Source organism: Hippichthys cyanospilos, chromosome 5 (genome assembly GCF_059441005.1).
Source record: "Hippichthys cyanospilos isolate Australia breed blue-spotted pipefish chromosome 5, RoL_Hcya_1.0, whole genome shotgun sequence".
Classification (NCBI taxonomy): Eukaryota; Metazoa; Chordata; class Actinopteri; order Syngnathiformes; family Syngnathidae; genus Hippichthys; species Hippichthys cyanospilos.
The window spans coordinates 18,287,778-18,305,141 of record NC_142373.1 but is presented as its reverse complement, the minus strand read 5'-3'; the positions used below and the strand labels follow the sequence as shown (position 1 = coordinate 18,305,141).

The 17,364-nt window shown below is 38.2% G+C and overlaps 1 protein-coding gene across 2 annotated transcripts in view; it reads right to left on the bottom strand.

Moving 5' to 3' along the window:
- Window positions 1-17,364, bottom strand: part of LOC148423856 (partitioning defective 3 homolog B-like) — a 118,281-nt gene that overhangs the window by 35,071 nt on the left and 65,846 nt on the right. For both annotated transcript variants that reach the window (XM_088415659.1, XM_088415658.1), the window contains exons 21-23: window positions 14,677-14,787; window positions 13,844-14,344; window positions 6,553-6,667 (exon numbers count right to left, since the gene is read on the bottom strand). In XM_088415659.1, coding sequence (XP_088271785.1) covers window positions 6,553-6,667; window positions 13,844-14,344; window positions 14,677-14,787 — 727 coding nt within the window. The remainder of the gene's footprint in view (window positions 1-6,552; window positions 6,668-13,843; window positions 14,345-14,676; window positions 14,788-17,364) is intronic.

Here is a 17,364-nt window from a genome sequence, read left to right as displayed (position 1 = left end):
GTCATTCTTGCATTTTTTTCCTCTTGGTTAATGTGTGTGGGTCTAAGGGGATTTCCATCAACTAGTCAATTTTGCAACTTTTACTGTTCTCCAGCCAAATAATATAGAAGCCGCGTTTGGCTTTGACTGACTGTTTTTTTTTTAAATCCCCTTCTGGAAACCACTGCCGCAGCTTCGGTCGCACACACATACGCGTTAACGCTCGGTATTACGAGACAGTTGGTGTGAATGATTTAAGTGTTAATGGCTTCAGATCTCTAACAATGAGTCATCTGCTAATTGCTTCAGTCAGTCATAACTATGGAACCTTGCTGTAGATTACCTCATGACGCGCGTTGCGTGCGTGTATATATGTGTGTGTGTGTGTGAGCGCGGATAAAAGAGGGTTTGGCTTCATGGCGCTCGGTCTATTGGGACACATGAAGAAATGTAGTGGGGGGACATATGAACAATTAACGTCCAGACACAAGTGCGTCTCTATTATCGACTGGGACAGAGCGAGGACGTATAACTCAACAGTAGGCGCGGGTGCGATTGCGTCTATGTTAGTCCTGCAGACATGTGAATGTGTCTGGGTCCACTGGGTCTGCACTGATCCCATCTTGTCTGACTTGGGGATTATAACCCCATGACCTGCAGCTAGGCTAAGATTAAACACACGCACGCACAGACATACATTAAATACACACACTGTTGTATGGAAGCTAGGGAGTGCTGGATCACAGATTTTAGAAATACTATAAAATAATTAAGGAAGCAATGAAATATGAAGTAATGAGTAAGGGGATGAGACAGGCATTCTTGCTGGAATATTGGTATGATCACTTTGCATATGCAATATTTGAACTCTTGACCCTCTCTCTCTAATTCTAGTAGTTGTTTTGGGACATTAGCAAGAGTCAGGTTCAATTCACTTTTATTAGGCTCAGCTTATTTGTAGTCTTTCAACTCTCTTCTTTTCTTTTTAAGGTACGGATGTAAAACCGATATAGGTCATAATTCCCTGAAGAAAACGATCAACTGGGGAAACACAAAGGTTTACTGTCAAATTCTTCACTCCATCCAAGCAAAGCAATCGCTCCCGAGATCCACACATCCTACATACCACCGTACTATAATAAGAACTCCTACCTATATTTTAGCAACATGACCTTTTTCCATACACTGGGCAATAAGACATTGTCACATTATAATCAATACACCGGTATGGATTTTTTTTGGAGCCAATGTTGTTTTTTGGCAAGAAAAAAATGATAGCCAGTACAGATTAATCGGCTGATTCATTTTAAAACTGATAAATAATCCAATCACATGTTTTCTCCCAACACATTTGAGAGACACCAATTATATGCCATTTTTATAGTGAATCTAACTACCTTCCTTTTCAGTTCACAGAATGCATTGCGTGGCACAAATATTTGACGTTATAAGGACATTAGCGCCTTTCATTTGTTTGTACAGAATTGCTTGTCATTGAAAGGGTATTATTATATTCAACATTTATACTTAATGTTGCATCAAGTATTTTTTTTTTAAAACAAACTGTGATTTTAGATGGTGTGTAACCTCATGAAATCCAGGTCAATTCTTTGCTTTACCTTGTATTGCACACTTAACAATTGCTTCTAAAAATAAAGATTTGCATGGTTTTGATGATGATAGCATGTGTTTATGTGTGATACTTAATGACACCAGTGTTTGCTTGTATACAGTTGCTGTAAATAGGGGAGCATTTAAAAAACTAGTAGGCTAATTAATTGGTCGGTTCCTAATGAGGACAAAAAGTTTATGATATCGATAAGTATGCAGACTGGACCATTTTTCTTACCTTCTTTGTGACTATAGTGGGCAGTTTGTCATCATGCAATGTCTTGTCAAAACTCGCCCTTGCATATCTATTGGATAACGTAAAACACACAGTACCTACTATTGGGTTGGATTGGGGTAAGAGGAGAAAAAAAAAGGGACAGTCCAATCAACATTTGTTTTTTTTTGTTTTTTTTACATCAATACTATCTTATCCTCCCAATCTCACCCACACACACAGCTGACAAACAAGTAATGATCATGTGATCGAAAAAAACTCAAATTGTTGCATAGCTACAATGCCAAGCTGAATACTTCTTGAGTAGACTTCTCTATTTGTGGTGACATCCTAACTGTCACTTTTCTCAAGATAACCATGAAACCTTAAGCGAGGTCTTGGACAACAAACCGTCTGTTGACATTTCTCGCCACCGTAGCCTCACACATTTTCCTAATACCAGCTGCATAATTGTTATACTCTTTAACCTTGACTAATGCATTATTGTTCTGGCTGAGTTACCTACTTCTGCAATCAGACTTTCAGGTCATTAAGAGTACTGCTACTCATCCAGCGTTCAACTAATCTATAATTATTCTGAACACTCCCCCTTTGTGGTCTGTTCACCAACCCGCAATCTGTGCACGTGTCTGATTTAAGACACTGATACTCGCAGAATATCAGACTAATCATTAAAACCATCTCCAACTGGCTACGTTCCAAAGCAAACTCAGTCAACTGGCCTAAATGCTTTTCTCGTTTCAGCCTGCATTTTTTCCAATGATGCATGTGAAATGAAAAAACGTAGCAGAAGAATATCCGCTGGCAAATAAAGAAATAGGTCTTTTTGTCTTCATTGCAGAGAATATAAAATGAACACATTAATAACATAAAATCCCCACTTTCGAGGTTACTTCGCATTTTACTGTGCTACATTTGGTGTGCTCAATTTTCCCCAGTTTTGAGTGACTGCCTATATAACGTGCATTAAAACCCATCATCTAGTTCATGACAAAAAAACCCTCAAAAATCTCAAAGTACACTTTATTTCCCTTCAAGCAATTCACTGCATATTTGTGCCACTGTGGTAAACAACAGTGCACAAACAAATCTCATAACCCTGTCTGTAACAACGAGCTACACTCAGCCACAAGGTTTACTGCAGTCTATCTATGTACTGTACATCCAACAAACGACAAAGATACAACGGAGATTACATGGACAAATTGGAGGGAACAAAGAAAGGTGTTGTGTGCACTTGTAGAGAAGTGGAAGTATGGAGGGAGGGGAGAGGATTTTGGCTTTCTCAGAAAGGCCATAATAGATATGATAAAATATATATTACTCAAGGACTGATGCATGTGACAAAAGCCAACAACTGGAGCACCACTCCATGTAGAGCCAGTGAATTTAATGGTTATCTTTAGGCTAGGGAAATCCATACACACAAATCACTGAATATTTCAACGATAAGTTAGTTGGTCAAACTCATGTGCAAATATCCGAATAGCTGAATCATATTGCATTCACAAATGTGGTGACCTAATATGTATTTAAAAAAAAAATCATGAAAAATACACTATAGACAGGAAATGAGAATATTGCATGTTATGGGAATTGCGGGTTGGGATTTTCCCTATTTGTAAAGAACACAATAGTGAAGTGATGAGGAGGAACACTAGCTACTGCTCAGAAGACTGAAACCTTGAACGGGGAGAAGAAACAATCCCCGAAACAAACACTTACACATTGTAAAGGGAAATCCGTATCAAATCTGGAAGCACACACAAACAAGCAAGACATTTCATACTGGGAATTCCATCTTAATCAACAGGATATTATACAAGGCCATCCTATAACAGTAAACTGGTGACAAAGGCACATGTTGCGCTTCCATTGTGCAGTGTCCCAAAAGCCGTAAATTAATCAAACAACCATTCGCCATCAAGATGAACAGGTGCAACGTGCAGATCGAATCCATAAACAAGTATGTCAACAATGCTAAGCTGAAACAATTATATTTTACGAGACTGAAATATAAATTAGTTTCACCCTCCCACATTAGGTTCTAGTTTAACTTGCCTACACATACATGACTTCTGTTCGTGTCCAAAGGGTGCAAAGACTAATATAAAAATATCAAACGGATATATAAATCCCACAAGTGTCCTCAAACTACACGCAACTTCAACTGATGAAGATGAAAGACAACTCCACTAAGTACACGTCTCAAAAGTGTTGAAAGGAAGGTGAATGGGCACCGCATACTCAAAGCATCACAAAAAAAGCACTTAGCCCCCAACTGCTCCTGTGATGGCAGCACTAACCTATTTAGACTGCAGCTGTACAAAAAGGTACCAATTGTGCATTTATTGCAGATAAAACTGAAAACAGAGAAAGAAAGGAACAGGTGTAGGCAAACCTTGTCCTTCTAATGGAACATAATGATCAAGGATATTTTTATTTGCGTTTCAATTCAAGATTCAAAGGTTCGACTGCCATATGCACAATAACATTACACAATGAAATTCTTATTCTGTTCAATTCCCCGAGTAGACTTACACCCCACACAATAGAGCAAATAATAAAGTAGGATTACGAATGAAATAACCTGTGCAGCCTAAATGAACATATATTACACAGTGCAGAAAGAGACATTACACTAATGCATTCATGACCAAGAAGTGGTTTTCAGATAAACTTTGCAAATGGGCTAGCAAGGGCTAGCATGGATACTATCATTTTGCTGATGATCTTTGCAAAATTTATCAATACTTTGATGGCAAAAATGAGAATTAATAGAACTGAAACTATGGCTAAAATGCACGTGTCAAATTTGGTGATTTAGTACTCATTTTAACTTGATTATTACAGCTAGTGATTATTTTGTTGGTTTTTTCTTTTTTTATACAGCATTACTTGTTCATATAGGACTCGTCTAATGATAAAAAAAAGCCCATTTGCTTTAGAAGTACAGTTGCTAGACAGTAGTATAAAATAGGTACATTTCCACATGCATACTGTCTATATGAAAATACATGTATGTCTATTCACAAATATGTATGTACGTATTATTATTGTTCATTTATTTTCTTATTGAAGCGAGTGCGACTCGTGGAAAATGCTGGGGATGCTCCTATGTTGTCTGCAGTTTGTCTTAATAATGTGGGGGTAAAAAAAAAAGACCATTGGGGGAACAAAAGAAATGACAAATTCGACCTGTCATGAATGGAAATAAATGTGTAATCTCAGGATGGTGAAAATGAGCGCCAGCCTCTGAGGCTTTTTAATTGGTCTCCCTACCTGATTTATAAACAATAACAAGATTTTCTAATCTGGAGTCAAGTGAGGCTATTGATTCCATGAGGAAGGAGGTTGCCCTTGCCGTAACCAAACTAAATTACTTTGAGAAGTAAATTAAAGTAAGGCAGGCGTATCGGTGTGAATACATTGACAGATGTGACATTTAAGTGATCTAATTACATTGTAAAATGACACCTTGTATGTTATTACCTTATCGAGAGGTTTTGAATGAAGCCATGGTCTCCAACAGAAGAAAGGATTATTAACGTAGTGGGAGGGTAAATGAGTTTTTCATTATTTTTGTATCCAAAATAAGACACTCCTTGAAAAACAGGCAACATGTATATAAGAATATTACATGATGGCAAAAAAATCATAGACCTTAAAATTTCCCCTGGGGCGGGTATTCAGGATTCGGTTTTCTTGTTAGATGTACCTTATATGCCAAAATAGAAAAGGTGTTTAAAAAAAACACAGACAAAACAGCTGTTAACTCCGCTGAGTAATGCCTCTGTCCCCTTTGGGCATGTATTGCTGTGTGGATATATGTTTCAGCAGCTTTTTAAAGCTTGCTTTATTACTATCACAAAAACCAACAATGCGTTTGAAAGTTATTTTTCTTGATAAGCGGTGTATAATTTTACTTCCGAGCACCGGGGGTACATATGAACGTAGGTAAATATGAGTAATTGTGCCATGAAATACAGGTACACTGTTATAAACTATACAGATTTCATTTGTGTCTAAGAATAGATTGCCATTCTGAGTCAATTTACGCCTCAGTACATGACATCATTTAAAAAACATTTTTCCAAGATGTCTGACTCACTCTCAATAACCAAGTTTTGCACACCAATCACTCAATAACACATACATATAAACAGAATATAATAACACAAATCAACCGAGAATGGCACCGATGAAGTTATATGGTGAAATAATGACCTATCAAAAGAAAGACTGCAGGTGTCTTGAAGACAAGTATTTAAATTTGGCAAGCAAAATAAGTCATTGCTGGCTGACACCTGACAGCAGTGTGGGAGGTGATTTCTCATTAGCACTTTGATAATGTACTGTTATTCCAGAGACTCGTTTGAGTCAACCACAGAGGTGGAGCTGTGAGGTTGCAACAATGATCTTGTGATTTGAGAAGGAACAGCTGGATGACAAATATTATCTGTGAGGTTAGTCCATGGCATAATCGTGTACGCTGTATGATTTATTCAGTGTGTAATTGCACACTGATACACATACTTAAGATGAAGTACAACACTGTAAAAGAGCTATTCACTTTCCACTCCTACCATGAGAACACTGAAAATATTTGTACAGCAGTCGCAATGCACCGTGCAACTTACAGCCCAACCCCCCCCCCCCCCCCCCCCCCAAAAAAAAATACACACACACACACACAATAGCAAGACTTGTATAAAAGAGAGCCTTACCCTGTCTTTTTCATGCCCTAAACGTCGAGGATCCACTTCTTCATACCCATGCACCATTCCCTCTCTTTTGGCTTGCTGGTATTCTTTTCTTAACTGCTGGATTCGGTCCATATTGCTGAAAACAGACAGGAAACACTTATAAGAATAATAACAAGAATACATGTTATTTATGGGTGTCTTCATAATCACTTTAGGGTACCATTCAATTTTTGAAAATGTTAACAAAACACAATGACAATGTACAAATTTATGGACGGATGGAAGGAAGGAACAGGGTGGTGGATGGAAAGGAACGCCTAAGAACACAACAGGAAGATAAAATGTTTCAAGGATACAATTAACAAAAGTGTGTCAATATAGCTGTTAAAAATCAGCAGTGATATAGTTTATGAATGGGGTTATAGCTGCAGAATATAGGCAGACTGTGCCATGTAAACAAATAGCAGCAGTGGCCCTAGAACAGAAACTTGAGGAACACCAATAGTCACAAATGGGTTTTTAAAGCTTCAACTTATTTGAAGAGGGTGGCCAAAGACAAATGTTTTTAAGCAGGTGAAGAATGAAGCCTATGGAGACAAATCTGTGCAGCAATCACACAATCGCTACGAATAACTGCCAAACATGGAAAACATGTCCACAGATACTGACAGAGACTAAAGGGAAAAAAAACTAACAACGAACATTAAAACACGTAACATGAAAAAAGCTTTTATAAACTACTTACGTTCGTTTTTTAATGATGGCTGAGCATTACAAACGCAATTAGCAGAAAGCTACACCCCTATGATAAAGGCCTCTGTTTTGCAGAATAAGATCAATTCTTTGATCTTGCTCTGTCACACCAATAATAATTCTATAAATGTTTAAGATGAGTCACAAAAATTTGACATTTTGTTAATAACATGGGTATGAATATTTAAGTAATCTGTTTCATTAGTAATGGTATAAGAATGATAGATCTACAGAATACTCTTAAATAAGAAATATATCATTAAGACTTTTACATATTTACAGGCTTGGTGATAAATAATCCAAAGATGCACATTTAAAATCTATTTAAAATGAAATAAGTGAGGATGTGGTGGGGGATGGCAATAGTTTAGATCAATTGTGAATCATAAATATTAATAGACTGAATAAATTGGGCCAAGAGATCTGTCAAACTCCAAATCATTCATAGATTTAAAAACATCAGACATCATTATTTATGTATTTAGAGAGAGAGAGAGAGAGAGAGAGAGAGAGAGAGAGAGAGAGATGAATTATACCTGAAAAATCATTCAGAGGTGTGGCCGTAAGCAGTGTTTTTCGATTCAAAAAGATGTTTGTGAAACAACTGAATCATCATTTCTTCCATTGAGTCATTTATAATGGTGAATAAAAAAAATTCCTGGTGCTATTATATATAGTAGAGATGCAGTACAGGACCCCACAAGGCAGGTCCATTTCTGAGAGGAGCCAACAGCGCTTTTACAAGAGGGAGTTGTCGTCTGAGTGTTGTCCCTGACGTCTAGTAGTAGAAGATCATTAAGCTCCGTGTCGTAAAAGGATGAACTAGACGAGAACGACGGAGACCGATCAATGTTATCTGCCGCTCCCTGTGTCTTGTCGCTGTGCCGTTCAGCTTCTCCCATACTGATTTCTGATAGACGGTGAACGCAAGTAAAATAAGTGCACCAAACCAAGTGGTAAATAGTAAAAAAGGAAATGAGCATATCATGCATCGTCTATCATTTTTCTGCAGTTCATCTCTCCATCCTCTGCATACTTCTTAATCCTTTCAGCGTCTGCTTATCTCCATCGCCTGTGCCCCGGCTCCGCCTCATCTCCCTCCCTCATCTCGGCCTTCTATTCCCCCCCCCCATCCCTAATCTCCCTAGCTTGCGTTTTGCACTAATTAGCTGACATCTTCACTAATGAAGTTTGACAACAAAAGATGACCAACTATGGCAGGTGGGTCAGAAAGGAAAGCGATTGTGTGTGAGAAACAAAAGACACGCTCGTACATTGCGATTGCATTATGAGCTTGGTACTTAGACTCTCGCAGGTTGCGCCAAGGCTCACTTTGCTCGTCGGGCTAACGGGAAGCGACGCGTGTTTTTAAAATGCAGCTGACAGGATATGACACCGCTCCTTTGGCGGCACCATATAAGCACGGGGAGTAATTACGCTTCTGTCGACTGCCATGACATCAATCGGACTGGCTGTCGTAATGCCTGTGCCCGCTGTACTGGTAGAAAAGGCAGGCATCCTGTTTTCTGGGTGTCTTATTCAACAGATTGAAAATTATGAGCCATAAAATTATGTAGACATGTCTTCAGCATGTGCTTGAGGTGTTGCAGGTGGTGGAGCGGCTGGCATAAAAGCCTCATGGGCATACTTCACCCTTTGACTCGGCAGAAGGCTAATATGTTTAATACCAATGTTTGTATAACATTTCGCATCAAGGTATTCTGTGTATGTAGTAGTAGGCAATTTTAACCATTGGGTGTCCAGGGATTTTTCACTGGCCCGGCCTTATTATCACCCAACTTGGGCTGACTTTGAAAGGGTCATAACATCGTCAAATATGAATGATGTATATGTGTACTTTTAACTGCTCAAAATGTTTAGTGGCATCACCCCTATCTATACAGATATATAAAAAAAGTTGGGTAGGAACCTACTTTATGTACAAAAATTGTAAAGATGCGATAATAGCAAAAGTAGCTTTCAGCTATATGTTTATTACTATATAATAAATATATAGAATATTTATTATGTCATACTTAGAGTATTATGACTAAGACGTTTGCGTTAGAGGAGTCCAGGCTAAGCCAATCATCGAAGTCGTTGAAAGGCTTGCAAATATCATAAGTTGGCCGCTACCGTCGCCCAGTGCTTTTGGGATCTCAACACAAAATTTCTATTGCGCCCCCTTCACGAGTTACCGTTGAAAGGATTAATGCAAAAATTGCATGACAAAACATCAGGTTTTCAATATGTCCAAAATTGACAATATTTCCAATTTTTAATGGCAGTAAATGAGCCTGACATGGGCTAAATTTGTATAGGGTATACCTCTCGACCTTCTGTTTGCAAGCATTTAGAAGGAACAGCGACGTGGCATATTGAAAGTCATCATGTTTTGACGAACAATGCAATATTTTAGCCTCCTAGTGTTTTTGTATGCGTTTCCTTTGATATCACATAAACATCAAAAAGCCGGAGTTGGGATAAAAGGGGTTAAAATTCTTGAAAAACAACTATATATATATATATATATATATATATATATTTTTTTTTTTTTTTTTTTTTTTTTTTTTTTTTTCACACACACACATACAGTATATTCTGTATATATAGTATATAGTAGTGGTGTGTCAATGCCGACCACATAACAATTTTCCAAATACCGTTGAGGTTGGTACAATCAGAAAAGAATGCTTTAAAGAGTAAATGCGTTCTTGCGTATTTGTCCATGAGCGCCCTTTTAAAGAGAATGGCGCGTCCTTCCGCAAGGCCTGGCCCCTGCCCTCGTGTGCTTTTACAATGTAAAAGCCGATGTTCAATCGCAGGCGGACGTCCTTTGCATGAAATGTATTTTTCATCGCGGACTACTTGTGCAAATAGAGGGGAACATCATAAATGAGAGGAAGCGAGTGCAACAGGGTGAAGAGAGGCCTCGGAAGGCTTCATTGAAGGCAAGCGAGCAAGAGGGAGGAAAGGACGGCAGCCGAGTGCCTCTTGAGAGCTTTCCTTATTAGCCGAGCTGAATCATTCACTTTGAGTCCTGGAAAACACACATGCAAGCCCGTTTTACAACGACTCCCCATTGCTTGCTCCCCCACCTCTTCTCGTTCCCCTCTTTTATTCATCTGTACATTCTCTGCGCGCAGCATCTCAATTTAGTTCACCTCTTTTTTTTCCTTGCTTCCCAGTCTACTTTGCCCTTTTAGCCCCCAACACTCAATGACCCCAATATCCGCATCTGCAGAACAATCCCCAAACATTCACTTGCTAGTTGCTAGAGTTTTTTTTTCGAATGTGGATCCATTCCCGTCTCCTTTAAACCCGCAAACGCCGCCTTCCGAATCCTCTTTTTATACATTTCGAAGCTCTAAATACGCATTGCAGCTTCCATTTCCTCAAAATCTTTCCCGCTCACTTCTTCAATCATTTTCGTCTTATTCTCCAACCCTTATCGGCTGTCTATATTCTGTGGCTTTTTTTTTCATGCTTTTAGAACTAAATCCCCCTTTTCTCCCGCATTTCCTCTCACTAATTTGCTCCTTTAGTGCCAAACACTCATTCTATCTCTTTCTTCTCCATAACTATTTTCTGTTTCACCCGCTCACTGTTTTCGTTTTCTTTAACTTCCCTTCTCTTTATTCCTAATCCTACTTGACCTTCCATTTGGCCTCCTTTTACTTTCAAGACACTTCAAATCCCTCCTCTTGCTCATACTCACCACGGTCCTTGAACCTCCTTACCGCTCACATTTTTCAAATCAAAATGTCTCTGGTTTTTCTCATGCATTCCAAAATGCAATAACGCTAAAGTGTCCCAGTAGGTTATGATTATCAACATTTCTTAACTGTGCTATTCTCACTTGAAAATTATCAAGTCATCTCATAGAATTTCTAGAAACATTTCCCTATTATTAAAATTATAAATTATGTGCCGTCCATTCATTTTCGATTGGATGAACTATTTGTGGAGGTTGTAGGACTAGTGTGAAACGTAGGGACAAACAGTTTTATTTTTTGGTCCCTTTTATTTGTCTTATCTTCAATCAAAAGATTCAGTATTTGTTGAATGTAGGCATTTAATTTTTATGTTATTGGAGGTAAAGGTACAAGTTGGCAGCATCATGTTCAGATTAGGGGTACACCATTTTGGCCAAAATAATTATCATGATTTTTATGATCAATATTGAAATCACGATTATTCATGTTTGCTCAAACATGTCTATTTATTGCCCTTTTTTTTTAAACAAGCAGTATATAAACAAGGCTTCAAGACTTGATATTTACAAATAATAAACTAAAATAAAAAAGTAAATAATTAACTTACTTGCTGAGCGCAAACCATTGAAAAAAAATGAAGACTAAGTCTTCTTAGAACCAAGGACTGTTTACTTTTGAGCAAATTTTAATCAATTGGCAGTCTAAATGTAATTTTCGCGCATTTCAAACTAAATTTATTCCAATGTTGAATCTCAATTGACAGCTAGCACTGTTTGTATTAGGAATCAGGTGAGAAAATCAACGACATTTCACACTGGTAAGTAATATATTAGGGTGAGAAAAGCGTAGCATTTTGTCATGCAAACCTGTGGGAAACATTGCCCCCTGGTGGTGGAATGATAAAGTGCTTGATTTGACATGTACAGTACTGTACTATAGCCGGCTTTTTAAATGTTAATATTGCCGAGGATCAGCTTAATTAATGGTGCCAGCCAACATCGTGATCGCGATTAAAATTCGATTAATTGTGCAGCCCGAGTTTAGATGGTGAAAATAGAAGCCAAACTGACACATTACTGTCACTATTCATAGTTTATATTTAATTTTTATTGTATCTTGACAATAATTTGGTATTGATCTGTCTCGCTCGCGTGCAATAATAACGCAGACTCTCAAGCTCGCTCCACTCTGTTCTCTCCAGAGTGATTGCATTCTAATTGGTCAAGGGCCAGAGATTGTTGTTGTTGTTATGGTAACCTGAGCGCACTTGGGATGCTTTGGTAGTGGTAGTGGTTGGGTGGAGGTAGGCTCCAGCCACTCAAGACTGCAGGGAGCACTAAAGCAAGGCTTTGCAGTCACTTCAGAAAATTGATGGTGGTTGACATAGCTCCACCTAACTGTGTGTGTGGGGGTTTAAAAAAAAAAAAAAAAAAAAAAAAATCACACCTTCGAATTCAAATCCTTTTCAAGAGCAACATACATTCCTTGTTGTGTACTCTCGCCCGCCTTTTGTTTCCCTTTTACCTCCTGGAGTCTCAACTCAAGCGCAGTTGCGGATGTTTATTTTTCAATAGTATATTTGCAATTCTGTGATTAATTGCTTTACCAAATGATCCTACATTAAACTGTGCCCTTTGCAACAATACAGTTCGGAACAGTTGGGAGTAAACAAGTCAACATATTATTGCAGTTTGTTTGAAATAAATGCCTTGGAAAAGTATTGGGACTATATAATGTTTCATAGTGGTAGGTTATCTGTTACAATGCTTACTTTGAATGTTTGTATTCTGCTGAAAAGCCTATTTATTTCACTTTTAAATGATGTCTTTGATCATTTCTATGTGTTTACATTGCCCCCTTTTATTATTGTACCATAAAACGAACTGATATTTTTGGCTGATCTGCTCAAAAGGCTGGTAGGTAAAACATTTGAAATGATTTATTTGGTCTTATTTTTTTATAGTGTTTCACAAAAACTTGGCATTTGAACAGGGATGTGTCGACTTCTCATCTCCATGGTATAAACATATTTTGTTTTTGAGTTTCCAGTACCCCCCAGGTGCTGACAAGCGGATGCCTGACTGGAGTGTGTTGGTGTGTGATGACATTTCCGGGACTTGAAAAACGAGGCTTGTCATTGTGGAAAGCCATTTCAATACAGAGAGAAAGATATTTAGATGAGATTGTACATCCGGTGGCAGTCCTATATCTTCACAGACACTCGCACAGACCAAACTCCATCCTTCAGGATGACAACTCTCACACACTCAGTGCGGCATTCATGTGAGCAAGGGTAAAGCCACACAAAGAATGGAGGGGCTTGTCATCAGTCCTCAATTCCCGAGAATAAAAAAAAAAAAAACAAAACCAAAAAAGTACTTTTTGTTATGTACAAAAATTGTAAAAATGTGAAAACAGCAAAAGTAACTGGGGTGTATATTTATATATTTATGAAACCGAAAAGGAATGTGTCAACACAAAAATTTCTAAAATCGGGGGAAAGAGGATAAAAAAAACAGGTTTTCTAAATGTCCAAAATTGACATTAGTTCAAATTTTGAATGACAGTAAACAAGCCTGACATGGGCTAAATTTGACACCTATAGGGTGTACCTCTCGGCCTCCCGTTATTTAGAAGGCACGGCAGCGTGGCATATTGAAAGATGTCATGTTTTGACAATCCATGCAATATTTTAGCCTCCTAGTGTTTAATTTTGTATGCTTTTCCTCTGATATTAAGTATCAAAAACATCAAAAAGGTCATGCTGGGTCAAAATTTGAACTTCAATTTTGGGTCAGAATTTGAAATTTGAACAACACAGACAATCATTTTTGAGGGCCTACCTGTCAGTGGAAGTAGCAGACACAGGAGCTGAAATTGTCCCGGTTCCTTTAGGTTTGTTGACCTTTGCATATAGCCTGTCAAACTGGTCTTCGGGTATAACTCCTGGGTCATTTTTGTTGACCTTTGCATATAGCCTATCAAAATGGTCCTCAGGTATGACTCCTGGGTCATTTTTATTGACCTTTGCATAGAGCTGATCAAAATTGTTTTCAGGGATGGCTCCTGGATCATAACTCCGATTGGCTTGTCCAGAAATGTTTGATGGGCCCTGAAGAGAAGGAGAAGGCGTCCTGACTTGACCATGCTGGACAGTATTATGTGGTGAGGACTGAAACAGTGGCTGCGGGGGTGAAACTATATCACGGTCCTTAAAGGATTGTATTCTGGCATAATTGGGATCAGCGTCGTCATCTTCAACACTTTCATACATGGATCTGACACCCGCAACTTGGTGGTCTTTGGGACGGTGATCATGCAGCTCAGGATGTCCTGCCTTAATTCTGACAAATGGAAAATGCAGATTTAGTTCAGTGATTTGGAATATTGGAAACTTACACAGAAAAAAAAACAACTAGCAACCACAAAAGTCCACATTCATATTTTAGCATGTTTGAAAACCTGTGATCATAGGACAGACGATTACACACAAATGAGGACATTTCTGATACCGATTTCTACTGGCCCATGGCTCAAATATGACAAGAATGAAGAAGAAAGAAAAAAAATCAATGCAAGATTAGTCATGGCTAATTACAGTGTTTACAACAGAGCCCGTTTTTTTTTTTTTGGCATTCAGGAGAAAACAATGATGGGAAAAATGAACTATTCACACCTCTCACGCTCTTCTTTCATCCTTTCAAAGTCCAGGTCATTCAGTGTGCCTGACTTCTGATGCTGCAAAGCCGCCTTGGTCTCTTTCTTGTCCTCTTTTTTCTTTCCAAATCTGAACAGGAATAATAGGAAGGAGGAAATAAACAGTGTATTACTAAGTGGATCTGAGCATAAAGGCATGTGACAGTTGGATGTGAGGAAATTAGTGAGTCTCCAGCACTTTTGCATCTGTGCCTCTTGGTGGGTACTACACAAGCTTGATAAAAAAAAAGAGGGAAAAAATTTTCTTTCAAGTACCGTAGTTAAAATATGTACATTAATTCGTAATAGTCCAAATATAGGACACACATGCGAATAGGAAGCACGTGATGTTAAAAACTATAGCAAAACAAGATAAACGTTATCTTTGTAAATTCTTCATCTTGTCTTGTGTTCGTGTTTCTTGCCACTCTTAATTGAATCAGCTGGCATCATCATCTCACAAAAGATCAAGTCTCGACAAGGCATGTCGGCATCTTAGTGACACCGTGACGCTAACCAATAGCAGACCAGCATCTTGGAGGCAGCTTGACGCAAACAGAAAATAAGAGTAATTACCTAAAAACGCCTGAAGAGGGAGGCAAAACAACATAAACACAGCCAACCCTACCGGTCATGATAGTTATTGACGCCGTAAAGAGGGAAAAATGCATTTAAAAAAAACGTAGTATTCCATTTCGTAACGTAAAGAATAAAAAAAAACGTAAGCGAAGGACGCCGTAACCCGAGGGTACATTCCCAACATGACCGCAGTGACACGCCATGAAGACCATTGTTCACAGGAAATACAATAGAAAAGCGTCAGCAAAGATTGACTGGCAGCCAGTTGGATGAAGGCAAAAGCTCCCGTTCTGCCATTAGCAGGAACAGAAGGATGACTTGTGAATATTCATGACCTCTCACTACATTCTTTACCACCACTCATTTGCATGTGAGGATGATTTAATCACAATTATGTACACGTTATTAAGGCTACCATCTGGGTAAAGGAAGGTTGCTCGTGAGAGGAGAAAGTCATTTACAGAGTGTGACTTGTGACCAGAGGGGGGAAAAAAAAAAAATCATTTGCTGCGGGAAATATTGACTTATTTTAATGGTTGATTTGTTCATAAGCAATAAAATGCCAGCATGTGCATTATACATGTTTTCAATTTCACACTGATAGAAGGGCCAAATGTACTAAAAAGGATTAGTCAATCACTCGGTTTCAAAACAGCTCCCTCCAAGGTATTTCTATAATTGAACCCCATTGCGGCGTTAAGACAGTAATAATTCCAAATGTCTTGAGGAATTTACTGTATACGGCACCAGCGCATATAGCGGCAAAGATCGCCTAGTTTTAATTTCTACTTTGTTTTAGGTTAACTTCCCCATAGGCAACATTTTCTTAATTTACATGTTAGTGCATGTGGGTAATAATATTTGCGTTTGATGGTGTGCTTGCTGGAAATATAGTGAAAACACGTTCTTAAACCCCCAAAGTCTCTTGGAGCACAGATGGGGATTACTAACTAGTAAGACGGGGAATTTACAAAAGCTTGATGGATTTTTGTTGACCTAGCAGACATGGGATCTCAGCTTACCGAAGGCTGGAAATGTGAGCACACAGTATTGATAAACAGCATTAAAAACATTCCTAATCAGCAGCAGTGTTGATTTCTTGACCCTACACAAAGCAGCTGAAGCATTGGTGACGCTTTAGTTTATATTCCACATGCCATAGTGCATCATTTTAAGGCACAACGGAAATCTCTTTATATCATTTAAAGGATTTTCCGAACTACAGTATAAGGCACACCTAAAATTTGATTCTTCTCGCTCAAGCGCACTTGATTCAAAAGATTACCTCATCAGCAAGCTCTACGGGATATTGAAAAGTATCTTAATCATTTGAATCGGGTGTTTGAGAGAGAAGAATCAAAAACATGCAGGATTGCGGCCCTCGATGACTGGAGTTTGAGACCTATGATCTTTTAATGTAACCAAGAGAGCGGAATTTTTTCCTCCCATTCTTCGGATACCAATTTCCATAAATCTTCTTTTTTCTTGATTTCTGTTTGAAAAGTCTTGACTTATCTGATTGTTTTATTGACATTCCCTTTAGCGCAGCTCCATCGAGTTGATGCATACTGCAACCCCAGTCACTACTGTTTCTTTAAAAGGCGGGTACTAGCCCAGCAAGTGATGTGCGTCACTAAATAAGTGGAGCCAGCTTTGTTTTGGATCCCAAAAGCATATCTTTTCTGCATTTTTTTCATCCTGGTTTGTCAATCCAATTTATTCCTAGATAGAGTACGGTATTTTCTGCACTATAAGATGAACTGGATTATAGGGCGCATAGAATAGAAACCACAATAGTGGCTGAGGTTGCGTTAATGATTTATTTTTTTTTTTTTAAATCAAATTGCAACCAAAAAAAAAAAAAACGTTAACAGATATTGCTTTGTTGATTTAAAAACAGTTTGAGGATTTATTTGATAAACGTGTGCTTTCTTTTACAAAAACTCAGTTTTTGCGCTTTGTCCCCATATAAATTGCTTCAAAATTGGAGCATTTATGCATATGTATAAAATTACAAACAGGGTGTAAAAAAATTGTAATTGCAAAAAATACATTTAGAACTGAAATGCAGAGGTAAGAATCGAAAAAG